The sequence below is a fragment of the Gobio gobio genome (assembly GCF_949357685.1).
Source record: "Gobio gobio genome assembly, chromosome: 5".
Taxonomy (NCBI): Eukaryota; Metazoa; Chordata; class Actinopteri; order Cypriniformes; family Gobionidae; genus Gobio; species Gobio gobio.
In genome coordinates, this window is record NC_137101.1 from 12831373 (window position 1) to 12849782 (window position 18410).

The window sequence follows — 18410 nt, forward strand, 5'->3', positions numbered from 1 at the left end:
TTTGTAAAATAAGTTTTCTGTAAAATATAAATGTTATTTTATTAGTATTATTATTATATTGATATATTTATTCTTAAATACTCTATTTTAAATTTTTTAATAATTAAAATGTTATTGTAATAGTAGTATTTCTAATTTTGTTAAATATTTGTATTTATTGAATATAATCATTATTATTAGTCTCGTTAATATATAAACATTAATATATAAAATGTTATATGCATACACTTTTCATTTGTAAAAAAACGAAAAAACATTTGCATTTTAACCAGAATAATCGCAATTAGATATCTTCCCCAAATCGTGCATCCCTAGTTTATCCTATCTCCCTAGTGCATGCCCTGTTCAATCTCTATTAGGCTATTAATATGCTGTTTTGTAATCTATTCTATTTGAGGGCAAGTTTGTTTTAGCCTATTTTCATTTTGGGCCTAAGGTTTTGGGCATTTGGCTCGTTGTTGGCTGTGGAGGGTTACTAATGTCATTGCTTTATTGCTTTTTTATTATTTCTTTGATTTAAATAATTTTGGTAATGCGTCGTATAGGTCTTAAATTTCAATCTTTATGGTCTTAAAATGTCTTAAAAAGGTCTTAAATTTGACTTTCTGAAACCTGCAAGAACCCTGTAGTCTGTTCTACTGACGTAATTAAAGCAGGAAGTAGAGGGATGTAGTCCAAACCGGCAGTTCGCTGTAGGCTTTGAAAGGGAACTTCTGTTAAATAAAATACAGTCCCTCCAGAAAAACGCGATTAGGCGATCGCAAGAGTTAATGCATAATCAGCCAAAGTCTGCATATTTATGCGGGGACAGCATTTTTTTCCAAATACGCCGCACTTTCGCTGCGTAAATTGCCTATTTCCGCGTGCAAAATATTTGGGGCTAGCATGATTTCATAATCCCCGCATTTTCGTTGCAATAAAGTCACATATATTAGTAGAAAGTTGAAAAATGTTCGTTTACTTCACACAAGAGCCGCCATTTCCCCCTGTTGCCATGGGAACGCTTTGAAGTGACGCCACCCGACGCCAACGGTCATCGAAAAGCTGCAAACCCAGTGGAGAAACCATAGATATCGGTGAAACCAGAACGCACCTTAAGACAGCTGGCTAAAAAAAAAAAATGTAACCTTTAAACTGCGGAAGAATAATAGTTTAATTCTATAGTTTAGAGCAATAGAGCAAGCACGATTTCACTTTTCTAACTTTAGCTAGTGTGTAATGTTGCTGTTTGAGCATAAACAACATCTGGAAAGTTACAACGTTCAAAGTTTAAAGCAAAGGGAGATATTTGCTTTTAAAGAAATCTATTTCTAAGGACTACAGCAAACGGCCGCTAGGGACTACTAGACATTCCTCAGGGGTCTCTGACATCACCAGCCCCAATATTTGCATAAACCCCTAGGCTAGTTAGTAGGCTGGAGTGTTGCTGTGGTATAGTTAGTAGGCTGGAGTGTTGTTGCCAATGCCGACGAAACGCTGTTATTTTCATCCAGACTGCAGGTCCACTTTGTTCAGCCTTCCTAGGGTTGCAGTGCATTTAACATTCAACATGTTATATGCATGTGTGTATGAGACAGAGGGGAACAGGGCGCATTTGCAGCAGATATATGCTGCCCATCATAAATCAAAGCACGAGACAGACAGGGGTCGGAGGAGAAGACTGGAAAATGTGACAGAATGGACAATATTTGCCTGTATTTGCAATCCACGAGCCGCGGTTCAGCTGCACGGGACACACACTGCCAGTGTGAGCGCCGCTGATCCACTGGAGCTCACAACTCCGAAAACGCCAGATAAAATGTACAAATAGGCACTCTTTATATAAATAAACCACAGATTTGAGCTTTAAACAACTACATTATCGACTGAAAAAGTCTTAAAACTCCGTTTTGTCACACATTAACAGTAGATTTTAACAAAAAAAAGATGTGTAGCAGCCCATGTCAGCCATTTCTCAACGAGACGAGCCGCTGGCCGCTGATTTATTTTTCTTCGCAGTGTTTTCCTGTAATAGTTTGTATTGTTAATTGTACGTTAGCAAGGAAATAAACAGATGACAACGCTCATTTGGCTCTGCAAACCAGTTCGTTAAATGCTCATTCATACTTAACGTTATCCGACAAACACTTAACGTTACAAACTGCTCAAATTTGTATGGTTTTATAGACGCCATTGTACTACCCAAAGCACAGGCTAGTAGCCTGAGGCTACCGGTAAAGGGAAGGGGCGTGGCGTTTCCGACATACGTGCACTAGGTGGTTAGCGAATCACAACACACTGGGCCAGCTAACCAATCTGAGCCCATTGCGTATTTTTGAGGAACCGGCTTCATACAACCCGGAAACCATCAGACCGTTTTTACAAGGAGGGACAGAGCAGTGTAGAATAAAGGTCAAATATATGAAAAATAATGCTTTTTTTTTAAACGAAGCATGAACACATGTTACATTCCACCCCACAAACACAATCAAGCCTTCGAAAGAATGTGTTTTACCACCCCTTTAAAAGTAGTGTAGTTTAGGGGGATGGACTTGACATCCCCAACCGCTTGGACTGTTCCAATATGGTGAATTACCTACGTATAGCGGCTCATAGAAACAGATGCTAAGGCGGCTTGATCTACAGATCTAATAAAGTGTTTATTGTACATTTTTGTTGGTGTTTTTTACTAGCTTGTTCATGCTCTTCCCTACTGCTGTGCTTCTTCTTCTTCTTCTTCTTCTTCTTCTTCTTCTTCTTCTTCTTCTTACATTTTTGGTAAACTGCTTAAAAACAAAACAGAAACATGTGCACATCTAATTTAAATCAATCAAGCAAATGCAAAAAGTGATCCAGAATCTCAAATTCTAGATATGCCACTGATTTTTTAGCTTCGACTAACATTTATATATCTTTAAAATCGATTAGTAGTTAAAAACTTCCATCTTGTCTTACCAGCAGATTCAAGGTCAGGGCTTTCCAAGGCTAATAATCCAAGAATAAAATAATACTGTAATATACAGTAGGCACTGCTTGGTCTACATGAACTGAATCAAACCTTGCTAAACATGCTAGTTAAATGAGATTAATGCCCATACCTTCTGAGGTGCCTGGAAGATCCTCGACAGGTCGCCTAACTCGCTTCAGTGCTGTGGTATGAATAATATAGTTTAATATTAAGGTTTTGGTGTCACATGTTTATTTATATACAAGAATAAACTAGAGTAAACACCATGATGGCTAGATCTCATCTCACTATTCTTTTAACCAGTCTAATAATTATCTTTGGTCTAGGCTTGTTTGAATGATTGCTAGTCTTTACTAAAGTGTTGAGTGGCTGTTTTGGCCTGCTTGTTTTGTAATAGGGAAGCAGGTTTGTACCATTAAAATTTTTTACCATTCTTTTAAGATTAATGTTTAATTGCTTTCCCAACCTGTATATACACCGATCAGGTATAACATTAAGACCCCCCTTCTAATATTATGTTGGTTACACAGTAAATATGAGGACATTATACACAACACGTATCCCTATCTGACTGTAGAACCCTCACCTGGATCTTCACTCAGCCCCCACAACATGACATCAACAGTAAATATGAGGACATTATACACAACACGTATCCCTATCTGACTGTGGAACCCTCACCTGGATCTTCACTCAGCCCCCACAACATGACATCAACAGTAAATATGAGGACATTATACACAACACGTATCCCTATCTGACTGTAGAACCCTCACCTGGATCTTCACCCAACCCCCACAACATGACATCAACAGTAAATATGAGGACATTATACACAACACGTATCCCTATCTGACTGTAGAACCCTCACCTGGATCTTCACTCAACCCCCACAACATGACATCAACAGTAAATATGAGGACATTATACACAACACGTATCCCTATCTGACTGTAGAACCCTTACCTGGATCTTCACCCAACCCCCACAACATGACATCAACAGTAAATATGAGGACATTATACACAACACGTATCCCTATCTGACTGTAGAACCCTCACCTGGATCTTCACTCAACCCCCACAACATGACATCAACAGTAAATATGAGGACATTATACACAACACGTATCCCTATCTGACTGTAGAACCCTCACCTGGATCTTCACCCAACCCCCACAACATGACATCAACAGTAAATATGAGGACATTATACACAACACGTATCCCTATCTGACTGTAGAACCCTCACCTGGATCTTCACCCAACCCCCACAACATGACATCAACAGTAAATATGAGGACATTATACACAACACGTATCCCTATCTGACTGTAGAACCCTCACCTGGATCTTCACCCAACCCCCACAACATGACATCAACAGTAAATATGAGGACATTATACACAACACGTATCCCTATCTGACTGTAGAACCCTCACCTGGATCTTCACCCAACCTCCACAACATGACATCAACAGTAAATATGAGGACATTATACACAACACGTATCCCTATCTGACTGTAGAACCCTTACCTGGATCTTCACCCAACCCCCACAACATGACATCAACAGTAAATATGAGGACATTATACACAACACGTATCCCTATCTGACTGTAGAACCCTCACCTGGACCTTCACTCAACCCCCACAACATGACATCAACAGTAAATATGAGGACATTATACACAACACGTATCCCTATCTGACTGTAGAACCCTCACCTGGATCTTCACCCAACCCCCACAACATGACATCAACAGTAAATATGAGGACATTATACACAACACGTATCCCTATCTGACTGTAGAACCCTCACCTGGATCTTCACCCAACCCCCACAACATGACATCAACAGTAAATATGAGGACATTATACACAACACGTATCCCTATCTGACTGTAGAACCCACACCTGGATCTTCACCCAACCCCCACAACATGACATCAACAGTAAATATGAGGACATTATACACAACACGTATCCCTATCTGACTGTAGAACCCTCACCTGGATCTTCACCCAACCCCCACAACATGACATCAACAGTAAATATGAGGACATTATACACAACACGTATCCCTATCTGACTGTAGAACCCTCACCTGGATCTTCACCCAACCCCCACAACATGACATCAACAGTAAATATGAGGACATTATACACAACACGTATCCCTATCTGACTGTGGAACCCTCACCTGGATCTTCACTCAGCCCCCACAACATGACATCAACAGTAAATATGAGGACATTATACACAACACGTATCCCTATCTGACTGTAGAACCCTCACCTGGATCTTCACCCAACCCCCACAACATGACATCAACAGTAAATATGAGGACATTATACACAACACGTATCCCTATCTGACTGTAGAACCCTCACCTGGATCTTCACTCAACCCCCACAACATGACATCAACAGTAAATATGAGGACATTATACACAACACGTATCCCTATCTGACTGTAGAACCCTTACCTGGATCTTCACCCAACCCCCACAACATGACATCAACAGTAAATATGAGGACATTATACACAACACGTATCCCTATCTGACTGTAGAACCCTCACCTGGATCTTCACCCAACCCCCACAACATGACATCAACAGTAAATATGAGGACATTATACACAACACGTATCCCTATCTGACTGTAGAACCCTCACCTGGATCTTCACCCAACCCCCACAACATGACATCAACAGTAAATATGAGGACATTATACACAACACGTATCCCTATCTGACTGTAGAACCCTCACCTGGATCTTCACCCAACCTCCACAACATGACATCAACAGTAAATATGAGGACATTATACACAACACGTATCCCTATCTGACTGTAGAACCCTTACCTGGATCTTCACCCAACCCCCACAACATGACATCAACAGTAAATATGAGGACATTATACACAACACGTATCCCTATCTGACTGTAGAACCCTCACCTGGACCTTCACTCAACCCCCACAACATGACATCAACAGTAAATATGAGGACATTATACACAACACGTATCCCTATCTGACTGTAGAACCCTCACCTGGATCTTCACCCAACCCCCACAACATGACATCAACAGTAAATATGAGGACATTATACACAACACGTATCCCTATCTGACTGTAGAACCCTCACCTGGATCTTCACCCAACCCCCACAACATGACATCAACAGTAAATATGAGGACATTATACACAACACGTATCCCTATCTGACTGTAGAACCCACACCTGGATCTTCACCCAACCCCCACAACATGACATCAACAGTAAATATGAGGACATTATACACAACACGTATCCCTATCTGACTGTAGAACCCTCACCTGGATCTTCACCCAACCCCCACAACATGACATCAACAGTAAATATGAGGACATTATACACAACACGTATCCCTATCTGACTGTAGAACCCTCACCTGGATCTTCACTCAACCCCCACAACATGACATCAACAGTAAATATGAGGACATTATACACAACACGTATCCCTATCTGACTGTAGAACCCTCACCTGGATCTTCACTCAACCCCCACAACATGACATCAACAGTAAATATGAGGACATTATACACAACACGTATCCCTATCTGACTGTAGAACCCTCACCTGGATCTTCACCCAACCCCCACAACATGACATCAACAGTAAATATGAGGACATTATACACAACACGTATCCCTATCTGACTGTGGAACCCTCACCTGGATCTTCACTCAACCCCCACAACATGACATCAACAGTAAATATGAGGACATTATACACAACACGTATCCCTATCTGACTGTAGAACCCTCACCTGGATCTTCACTCAACCCCCACAACATGACATCAACAGTAAATATGAGGACATTATACACAACACGTATCCCTATCTGACTGTAGAACCCTCACCTGGATCTTCACTCAACCCCCACAACATGACATCAACAGTAAATATGAGGACATTATACACAACACGTATCCCTATCTGACTGTAGAACCCTCACCTGGATCTTCACTCAACCCCCACAACATGACATCAACAGTAAATATGAGGACATTATACACAACACGTATCCCTATCTGACTGTAGAACCCTCACCTGGATCTTCACTCAACCCCCACAACATGACATCAACAGTAAATATGAGGACATTATACACAACACGTATCCCTATCTGACTGTAGAACCCTCACCTGGATCTTCACCCAACCCCCACAACATGACATCAACAGTAAATATGAGGACATTATACACAACACGTATCCCTATCTGACTGTAGAACCCTCACCTGGATCTTCACCCAACCCCCACAACATGACATCAACAGTAAATATGAGGACATTATACACAACACGTATCCCTATCTGACTGTAGAACCCTCACCTGGATCTTCACTCAACCCCCACAACATGACATCAACAGTAAATATGAGGACATTATACACAACACGTATCCCTATCTGACTGTAGAACCCTCACCTGGATCTTCACCCAACCCCCACAACATGACATCAACAGTAAATATGAGGACATTATACACAACACGTATCCCTATCTGACTGTAGAACCCTCACCTGGATCTTCACCCAACCCCCACAACATGACATCAACAGTAAATATGAGGACATTATACACAACACGTATCCCTATCTGACTGTAGAACCCTCACCTGGATCTTCACCCAACCCCCACAACATGACATCAACAGTAAATATGAGGACATTATACACAACACGTATCCCTATCTGACTGTAGAACCCTCACCTGGATCTTCACTCAACCCCCACAACATGACATCAACAGTAAATATGAGGACATTATACACAACACGTATCCCTATCTGACTGTAGAACCCTTACCTGGATCTTCACCCAACCCCCACAACATGACATCAACAGTAAATATGAGGACATTATACACAACACGTATCCCTATCTGACTGTAGAACCCTTACCTGGATCTTCACCCAACCCCCACAACATGACATCAACAGTAAATATGAGGACATTATACACAACACGTATCCCTATCTGACTGTGGAACCCTCACCTGGATCTTCACTCAACCCCCACAACATGACATCAACAGTAAATATGAGGACATTATACACAACACGTATCCCTATCTGACTGTAGAACCCTCACCTGGATCTTCACTCAACCCCCACAACATGACATCAACAGTAAATATGAGGACATTATACACAACACGTATCCCTATCTGACTGTAGAACCCTTACCTGGATCTTCACCCAACCCCCACAACATGACATCAACAGTAAATATGAGGACATTATACACAACACGTATCCCTATCTGACTGTAGAACCCTCACCTGGATCTTCACCCAACCTCCACAACATGACATCAACAGTAAATATGAGGACATTATACACAACACGTATCCCTATCTGACTGTAGAACCCTCACCTGGATCTTCACCCAACCCCCACAACATGACATCAACAGTAAATATGAGGACATTATACACAATTCATGATCCATTAAGGGAAACGCCTGTTTTACACTGCACATGTAAGCAGTATATTGATGATGTGGGGGCATAAAGGGTTTATTCACTATAGGAGAGAGTGATTTGTGATGCAATCATTTTTCCTTTTTTTCATATTTGTGAATGGCGAATGAAATGTGTAGTTTGAAGCCCTTCTCCTTTACTGTTCTTGATGTATGGCTTCTGTGTGAATGACTAAACACACAACATTGCTCCCTATTAAAGCAACATGCGCTTGATGGAACAAAGCTGGCTGAGATTTTAGCGGAAATATGTCATCGCCACATAAGCATATACCCCAGTCAGCATGAGCAACGCAGTAAAAATAGACTTGGCTCTGAAATTATGTAGGGCCCTATAAATTCCGCAATCACGGAATGGCAGACGGAATCGCAGAATTGGCATATTAACGCGGAATCTAGTGTTAACACGGAATTTCACTGAATTTTACATATTTGGAATGCAATGCTGTTTTGTGTGGGAGAAGAACGCATGTCTGGGGAAAATGCAGACCGGGGGAAGCACAACCCCCCCCCCCCCCCCCCCCCCGTCATTTCAGCCCCCCCTTCAAAACAATGAAAGCATGGCAAAGCGGATCACCACGGCTCTGCTTTCGCTGGCGAAAAAGTTAAGAAACTCAACGCTAAGCCCTCGGTACCGAGCAGTTCCCTTGCGGGGAGAACTTACTGTATTTTCCCTTGCTTTTAATTCACTTTAATGTACTGTATGGAAAATTTCTTAAATTAACTTGTGAGAAAATGAGATGCGCGGGACAGCGTCAGATCTGCGTCATGTTCGTCAGTGGCCGTTTTTAAAGGGACAGGAGCACTGATGATGTCTGTCATTAATGTTCATCAAAGAACAAAAGGAACAGAGACAAATGTAGCTTTAATGATGAATAATCTAGAGTATTTATGCAGTTAATAAAGGTGTTGATAACTTTATTCAATTTCTATTTAGGCTATGTCTAACAGGGCTAGGCCATGGGTAAATATAACATTTATTATAATGGTTTTATGTAAAGATTGTTTTAAAAGTTTTTTTAAAGCCTAATAAATGTTAAATTGGTATCTTTCAGTGATACTGTAATGTAACGTCATTAATGTTTCAAAGAGACATTAGTATCAGTGATACTGGCCTTCATTCATAAAAATCTGCTGTCTTTAAAATTGTATCTACATTAATTTGGAGAGTAACTGAAATTAATACAATATCAAAATATTAAAAACTCCAATGTTTTTTAAATGCAATTAATCATGATTAATTACAGAATTTTTTTTATTAATTTGAATTGATCTATTCACAGCACTAATATTTTGTTGTGACTTGAGGTACATAGAGTGCAGTGTTATGTTGCATCATGCAGTATTTGTCTTGAAGTACAGAGTAAATGTTTGTTTGTTTCCTCAATCAATTTTAGGTCATTCCTATGTTCTATTATATTAACATTAAAAGCACAATCTTTTTACGACTAAAATAACAGTTAAGGATAAAAAAATATATAATTCCCAAAAATTTTAATGGAAAAAAATGTAATTTGGGAAAATAAAACGGAATTTGGGAAAAAATAAAACAGATTTTATAGGGCCCTAATGATGGCTGCACTGCTTATGAATGCTTTGTGATTTGCTCTTAGGTGCCAAAAAAAGATGTGTTGCTTACGCATTGCTTACACGTGCGGTATGAAATGGGTGTAACTCTCTGAAGGACATTGGCTCTCTAGGAGCAGGATTCCTTTACCCTTATTAAAGGGTTAGTTCACCCAAAAATGAAAATTATGTCATTAATTACTCACCCTCATGTCGTTCGACACCCGTAAGACATTCGTTCATCTTCGGAACACAAATGAAGATATTTTTGTTGAAAGCTGATGCTGAGAAAGGCCTCCATTGACATTCAGTACATTTACACTCACAAGACCCATAAAAGGCACTAAAGACGCCGTTACAAAGTCCATCTCACTACAGTGGCTCTACAATAATTTTACAAAGCGACGACAATAGTTTTTGTGCGCAAAAAAAATCAAAATAACAACTTTATTCAACACAAACTTTGGCCTCTGCCGTGAACTCACGAAGCACCACGACGCATGTGCGAGAATATGACGCAGATCCGGCATTCGGACACGTGACCCAGACGTGAGGAGATGTGTTTACAAGCAGAGGAAGACGCGCCGTATCTAAGCTGTTGAATTCTACATTGATCCTGCTTTAGGTCTCGGCGTAGAGCTCAATATGGGACTAAAGTGTGCATTTCATGGATTCCCGAACGCCGGTTCTGCGTCATATTCTCGCACATGCGTCGTGGTGGTTCATGAGTTCACGGCAGAGGTCAAAGTTTGTGTTGAATAAAGTCGTTATTTAGATTTTTTTTGCGCACAAAAACTATTGTCGTCGCTTTGTAAAATTATTGTAGAGCCACTGTAGTGAGATGGACTTTGTAATAACGTGTTTAGTGCGTTTTATGGGTCTTGTGAGTGTAAATGTACTGTGACTGTGTGCGTGACTGTGTGCGTGACTGTGTGCGTGACTGTGTGCGTGACTGTGTGCCTGACTGTGTGCCTGACTGTGTGCCTGACTGTGTGCGTGACTGTGTGCGTGACTGTGTGCCTGACTGTGTGCCTGACTGTGTGCCTGACTGTGTGCGTGACTGTGTGCGTGACTGTGTGCGTGACTGTGTGCGTGACTGTGTGCCTGACTGTGTGCGTGACTGTGTGCGTGACTGTGTGCCTGACTGTGTGCGTGACTGTGTGCCTGACTGTGTGCGTGACTGTGTGCGTGACTGTGTGCGTGACTGTGTGCCTGACTGTGTGCCTGACTGTGTGCGTGACTGTGTGCGTGACTGTGTGCCTGACAGTGTGCCTGACTGTGTGCCTGACTGTGTGCGTGACTGTGTGCGTGACTGTGTGCGTGACTGTGTGCGTGACTGTGTGCCTGACAGTGTGCCTGACTGTGTGCCTGACTGTGTGCCTGACTGTGTGCGTGACTGTGTGCCTGACAGTGTGCCTGACTGTGTGCCTGACTGTGTGCCTGACTGTGTGCGTGACTGTGTGCGTGACTGTGTGCGTGACTGTGTGCGTGACTGTGTGCCTGACAGTGTGCCTGACTGTGTGCCTGACTGTGTGCCTGACTGTGTGCGTGACTTTGTGCGTGACTGTGTGCGTGACTGTGTGCCTGACTGTGTGCCTGACTGTGTGCCTGACTGTGTGCCTGACAGTGTGCCTGACTGTGTGCCTGACAGTGTGCCTGACTGTGTGCCTGACTGTGTGCCTGACTGTGTGCGTGACTTTGTGCGTGACTGTGTGCGTGACTGTGTGCGTGACTGTGTGCCTGACAGTGTGCCTGACTGTGTGCCTGACTGTGTGCCTGACTGTGTGCGTGACTTTGTGCGTGACTGTGTGCGTGACTGTGTGCCTGACTGTGTGCCTGACTGTGTGCCTGACTGTGTGCGTGACTGTGTGCGTGACTGTGTGCGTGACTGTGTGCGTGACTGTGTGCCTGACTGTGTGCGTGACTGTGTGCGTGACTGTGTGCCTGACTGTGTGCGTGACTGTGTGCGTGACTGTGTGCGTGACTGTGTGCGTGACTGTGTGCTTGACTGTGTGCCTGACTGTGTGCCTGACTGTGTGCGTGACTGTGTGCGTGACTGTGTGACATGCATGTTTGAAGGAGAATATATAGAATAAAACGAGAAGACCCAAAATGCAGTCACTTTTCATGAACACTTACCATCTGCGATGCTTTACTTCCATCTCCACAGACGAGTGAGGCAGGTTCTTCAGTCTCCGAAGTTACCTGCGTAGATTAACAATAAACTATAAATAAATCTTTAACATGATTAAAGCTTATGTTTGAATAATTGTTTAGAGCAAAATAACATTTAAGAAATAAGGGTTATGAAAGTCACTAGTTTACTATTACTATTGCTATTACTTGCAGAAAATGCAGTTTGCATTTCTGGTTCACTTACAACTTACAAATATATTTATAAGAACCAATAAAACCATATACATACCATAATTGTTTTCCATTAAAACGGAATTCAAATAAAAACACTTCAAGTGAACTGTCATAGGTTTGGAGTCTTCTTTCATATTCCTCTTTATTAATGACCTCTCCTCGATATTCCATCAGAACATCTCCTTTTTGAAAGTGAGAAGTGGTGAACACTCCCGACCTAACAAAAGAATTAGTCTGATTAATCAGAGAAAAGTTTTAAATAAAGATTTAGAGCAGGGGTGGAAATCCCTGACTCAAACATAGGTCTGCGTTACTTACCTTTGAATGAAGTGATATATTTTGCTTCAAATCCATCCTTGTCTTTTTACACATTGATCATAATATACAGCCTCCTCTTCTGGGCCTTATTCCTGCAATTTTCTGCAAAGGTCCAGCAAGTCATTTTTTTGTGATTTATTGTTTTATACATAAAAGCATCTTACATAATGAAAGAAACATTCTGTGAAAACATATCCTTGATATTTTGAATACTGAATAATACTGAACTTGATTTGACAGACAGGGTTACAGCTGAAACATACCTGAAACCTTAAGACACATTATTTATAACTCATAGCGATCTATTAGCTCAGACTAAGTAAAATGACAACATTAAAGTTATCATGCAGTTACAGAATCTGTTGCATTTCTTAGGGATGCACAAATAATTATTTCAGTACCGTTATCATTCAGATTCAGATGAATGTGTTACAGTAACAGCTGAAGCTGAGAAGCATTACGACATTTCGCTAAATAATGTGATCTTAAACGACAGTAATTATAGTTAAACTAAAGTTTGGGGTAAAACTGTGGTTATTTAAATGGTAATCAGTAAGCCAAACAAAACATGGTTACACTTTTACTATAATAAAACCATGGTTTATTTTCGTAAGGGATGTTTCACCAAAGCTAACTTGATTAAAAGTTCATGCTCTTTAATTTCACAGTTGTCTTAATAACAGTCATAGTTTAAATCGTTATAAACTAAAGCAGATTTTAACACAGATAGCAGCTGTGCTGATCATCTTACCTGTGCGATGAGTGATGATATCGTCAGAAAAGACTTCGGTCAGGATCAGTGTGCAGTGTTTTTATAACTTAGTCCATGTAACATGTGGCTATTATTTTATACTTAGAATGATATATTTTCCAATACCGTCGTTGTCGTCGACCTGTGTTAAAGGGGCTTGAGTTTGACAAATTCCAACATTATGAGGACTTCTAGCGGTCAGCCAATCAGAAGCCGCGATTCATACACACGTATTAATAATTAATGAGGAGGCGCAGTACCAAGTCCGTCCTACAGAGGCGCACTTCCGATACACACGTCATACACAAATTCAGGTCTATGTGAATTATAAAGACATGTGGAGAAATTTTGGATTTTAGCTCCCCCTAGCTTCTGGAGCACTTCTACATTCCCCGAATTATGAGGACATCGGCCCTGTCCTCATAATTCAAAATGTCCTCATAGTGTGGCGTGTATTCATGTCAAATGTCCTCGTAAATCACATAGGCGCACACACACACACACACACACACACACACACACACACACACACACACACACACACACACACACACACACACACACACACACACACACACACACACACACACACACACACACACACACACACACAGGAGACAGGAAACTCTCCAGTTTATTTACAGCATCAAAGCCCAACACCTGCAGAGAAGAGATAAAAGCACTGATAACTAACTGTAAATGTCCTAAACACTGTCTATTCGTGTATATATATATATGGTACATTAACATGTAATAAACTCATCTCTGTAAAATAAATATTCTTTTTAAAAGCATTTAGGAAATTGTTTACCAAGAACACGGCGCACAAGTAAGCCCTTACACTAATCATAGGATTTTTTTTTACAAAGTTGCATAAAGGAGGCTAGTTTATTTCAGGTGGGCCATAAAAACAACAACATAACTATCAGTGACAATAAGCATGTTGTTCAACCTTTATGGCCAGCAGAGAGAGCCATTCATACTTCAAGAGCAGTGACAAACTAACATATATTTTAACGTATATTTTAAGAATTCAATAGTAAATGACCCTCTGTAAATTTTAATATGACAGAAACTTTCACACATCGAAAACAGTGAGCAATGAAACAAAACTAACTGTTGTTGGTTTACATGTCAGTCATACGGTCTCTGTCTACATTTTGGTTCTTGGCCAGAATGTTTGATATTGTGGACCAGATCTTTTGTCATTTAGCCTGTTTATAAAGTACAAATACAATGTTTGCAAAACTTACGTTATGGGACGGGTTCCCAGACAGAGATTAAGCCTAGTTTTAGACTAAAATGTATACCAGATGAACAGAAATCTGCCTTCTCTGTCATATTTTTAAATAGTACTAGACTCAGTCTAGTCCAGAGTTTAATAAGCTGATTTCCTGGAGTGAGATCAGAGCTAAATTGAGGTTTAAATCAAACAGGAGGCAGGATTACCTTTAAGATTAATGTTGTGTTTCAAAGAAGACACATGGATAACCTGGATTGGGTCAATGAAGATCAACACACACACACACACACACACACACACACAGTCTGGTGCGCTATCCTTCTGGGGACTCGCCATAGGCGTAATGGTTTTTATACAAACCGTATTTTCTATCCCCTTACACTGCCCCTACCCCTAAACCTACCCATCACAGGAGACATTCTGCATTTTTATATTTTAATAAAAACTCATTCTGAATGATTTATAAGCTTTTGTGCCCATGGGGACCTCAATTTAGGACCCCACGGTAACACGAGTCCCCATGAGTCTGTCTACAGTCAGGTTGAAGTCCCCACCAGGCTAGAAAAACATGTACACACACACACACACACTCACACACACACACACACACACACACACACACACACACACACACACACACACACGATGTGCTGTAAAAGATAATCAAATTCAGAGATTAATATTATTGGTTTAAAAAACATGAAGTTGATAGGCCTATAATTTTGATAACATTATAATTAGAAAAAAAACACAACAAAACACTGTATCAGACCATCTAAAACAGTAGATTCAAAATTTGAAACCCACACCTGCTTTATTACTGGAATAGCCATAAAGCTTTGGTTCATCTTTGAAAGAATATTTTTAATGAAACCTGGATCTCTTCCCCAATTTAAAGTACAGGCAAACAAATTATCAAAAAGGTCATAAACGCAAAGTAACACAAATCTATCCAATTGAGGTTTAATCAAAGAAAAAAAAAATACGGAGAAAAAAACAGAAAGAAAGAAAGAAAAAATGCTAGTGCTGTCAAACAATTAATCACATCCAAAATAAAAGTTTGTGTTTAAATAATATATGTGTTCAAAAACCCTTATGATGCCAAATAAAAGGAGGACCGTGACGTCGCCCGGTATGGCGCAGCCGGGGCCCCACCCTGGAGCCAGGCCTGGGGTTGGGGCTCGTATGCGAGCGCCTGGTGGCCGGGCCTTCCCCCACGGGGTCCGGCCGGGCTCAGCCCAAAGGAGCGACGTGGGGACACCTTCCCATGGGCTCACCACTCACGGGAGGGACCGTAAGGGGCCGGTGCAAAGTGAATCGGGCAGCAGTCGAAGGCGGGGGCCTAGACGACCCGATCCCTGGACACGGAAACTAGCTCTTGGGACATGGAATGTCACCTCGCTGGCGGGGAAAGAGCCTGAGCTTGTGCTTGAGGTTGAGAGGTTCCGACTAGAGATAGTCGGAATCACCTCCACGCACGGCTTGGGCTCTGGAACCACACTTCTCGAGAGGGGATGGACTCTTCACCACTCTGGAGTTGCCCATGGTGAGAGGCGGCGGGCTGGTGTGGGTTTGCTTATAGCCCCCCAGCTCTGCCGCCATGTGTTGGAGTTTACCCCGGTGAACGAGAGGGTCGTTTCCCTGCGGCTTCGGCTCGGGGATAGGTCTCTCACTGTTGTTTGTGCCTACGGGCCAAACAGCAGTGCAGAGTACCCGACCTTCTTGGTGTCCCTGGGAGGGGTGCTGGAGAGTGCTCCGACTGGGGACTCCGTCGTTCTACTGGGGGACTTCAACGCCCACGTGGGCAATGACAGTGAAACCTGGAGGGGCGTGATTGGGAGGAACGGCCCCCCTGATCTGAACCCGAGTGGTGTTCAGTTATTGGACTTCTGTGCTAGTTACAGTTTGTCCATAACGAACACCATGTTCAAGCATAAGGGTGTCCATCAGTGCACATGGCACCAGGACACCCTAGGTCGCAGGTCAATGATCGACTTCGTGGCCGTTTCATCTGACCTGCGGCCGTATGTCTTGGACACTCGGGTGAAGAGAGGGGCGGAGCTGTCAACTGATCACCACCTGGTGGTGAGTTGGATCCGATGGCGGGGGAGGAAGCTGGATAGACTCGGTAGACCCAAACGTACTGTGAGGGTCTGCTGGGAACGTTTGGCCGAGTCTCCTGTCAGAGAGATCTTCAACTCCTGCCTCCGGCAGAGCTTCGACCGGATCCCGAGGGAGGGTGGAGATATTGAGTCCGAGTGGACCATGTTCTCCACCTCCATTGTCAAAGCGGCTGCTCGGAGCTGTGGACGCAAGGTCTCCGGTGCCTGTCGAGGCGGCAATCCCCGAACCCGGTGGTGGACACCGGAAGTAAGGGGTGCCGTCAAGCTGAAGAAGGAGTCCTATCGGGCCTGGCTGGCTTGTGGGACTCCTGAGGCAGCTGACAGGTACCGACAGGCTAAACGGACTGCAGCCCGGGTGGTGGTGGAGGCAAAAACTCGGGCCTGGGAGGAGTTCGGTGAGGCCATGGAAAAGGACTATCGGCTGGCCTCGAAGAGATTCTGGCAAACCGTCCGGCGCCTCAGGAGGGGGAAGCAGTGCCCTACCAACGCTGTTTACAGTGGCGATGGGCGGCTGTTGACCTCGACTGGGGATGTTGTCGGACGGTGGAAGGAATACTTTGAGGATCTCCTCAATCCCGCCGTCACGTCTTCCATTGAGGAAGCAGAGGCTGGGGGCTCAGAGGAGGACTCGTCCATCACCCGGGCTGAAGTCACCGAGGTGGTCAAGAAACTCCTCGGTGGCAAGGCACCGGGGGTGGATGAGATCCGCCCTGAGTACCTCAAGTCTCTGGATGTTGTGGGGCTGTCTTGGCTGACACGCCTCTGCAGCATCGCGTGGCGGTCGGGGACAGTGCCTCTGGGATGGCAGACCGGGGTGGTGGTTCCTCTTTTTAAAAAGGGGGACCGGAGGGTGTGTTCCAACTATAGGGGGATCACACTTCTCAGCCTCCCCGGGAAAGTCTATGCCAGGGTACTGGAGAGGAGAATCCGGCCGATAGTGGAACCTCGGATTCAGGAGGAACAGTGTGGTTTTCGTCCTGGTCGTGGAACACTGGACCAGCTCTATACCCTCTACAGGGTGCTGGAGGGTTCATGGGAGTTTGCCCAACCAGTCCACATTTGTTTTGTGGATTTGGAGAAGGCATTCGACTGTGTCCCTCGCGGCGTCCTGTGGAGGGTGCTGGGGGAATATGGGGTCCGGGGTCCTTTGCTGAGGGCTGTCCGGTCCCTGTATGACCGAAGCAGGAGTTTGGTCCGCATTGCCGGCAGTAAGTCAGACTTGTTCCCGGTGCATGTTGGACTCCGGCAGGGCTGCCCTTTGTCGCCGGTTCTGTTCATAATTTTTATGGACAGAATTTCTAGGCGCAGCCAAGGGCCGGAGGGTGTCAGGTTTGGGGACCACACGGTTTCGTCTCTGCTCTTTGCGGATGACGTTGTCGTGTTGGCCCCTTCTAACCAGGACCTTCAGCATGCACTGGGACGGTTTGCAGCCGAGTGTGAAGCGGCTGGGATGGGGATCAGCACCTCCAAATCCGAGGCCATGGTCCTCAGTCGGAAAAGGGTGGCTTGCCCACTTCAGGTTGGTGGAAAGTTCTTGCCCCAAGTGGAGGAGTTCA

General features: G+C 43.3%; 1 protein-coding gene across 1 annotated transcript in view; it reads right to left on the minus strand.

Moving 5' to 3' along the window:
- LOC307126084 (scavenger receptor cysteine-rich type 1 protein M130-like) overlaps window positions 1-13019 on the minus strand; it is a gene marked incomplete at its 5' end in the record, with an annotated part of 51133 nt that extends 38114 nt beyond the window's left edge. Inside the window, one exon of the mRNA XM_079816459.1 lies at window positions 13001-13019. Within this exon, the coding sequence (XP_079672585.1) occupies window positions 13001-13019 (19 nt within the window). The remainder of the gene's footprint in view (window positions 1-13000) is intronic.
- Between the last annotated feature and the right edge of the window lie 5391 nt (window positions 13020-18410).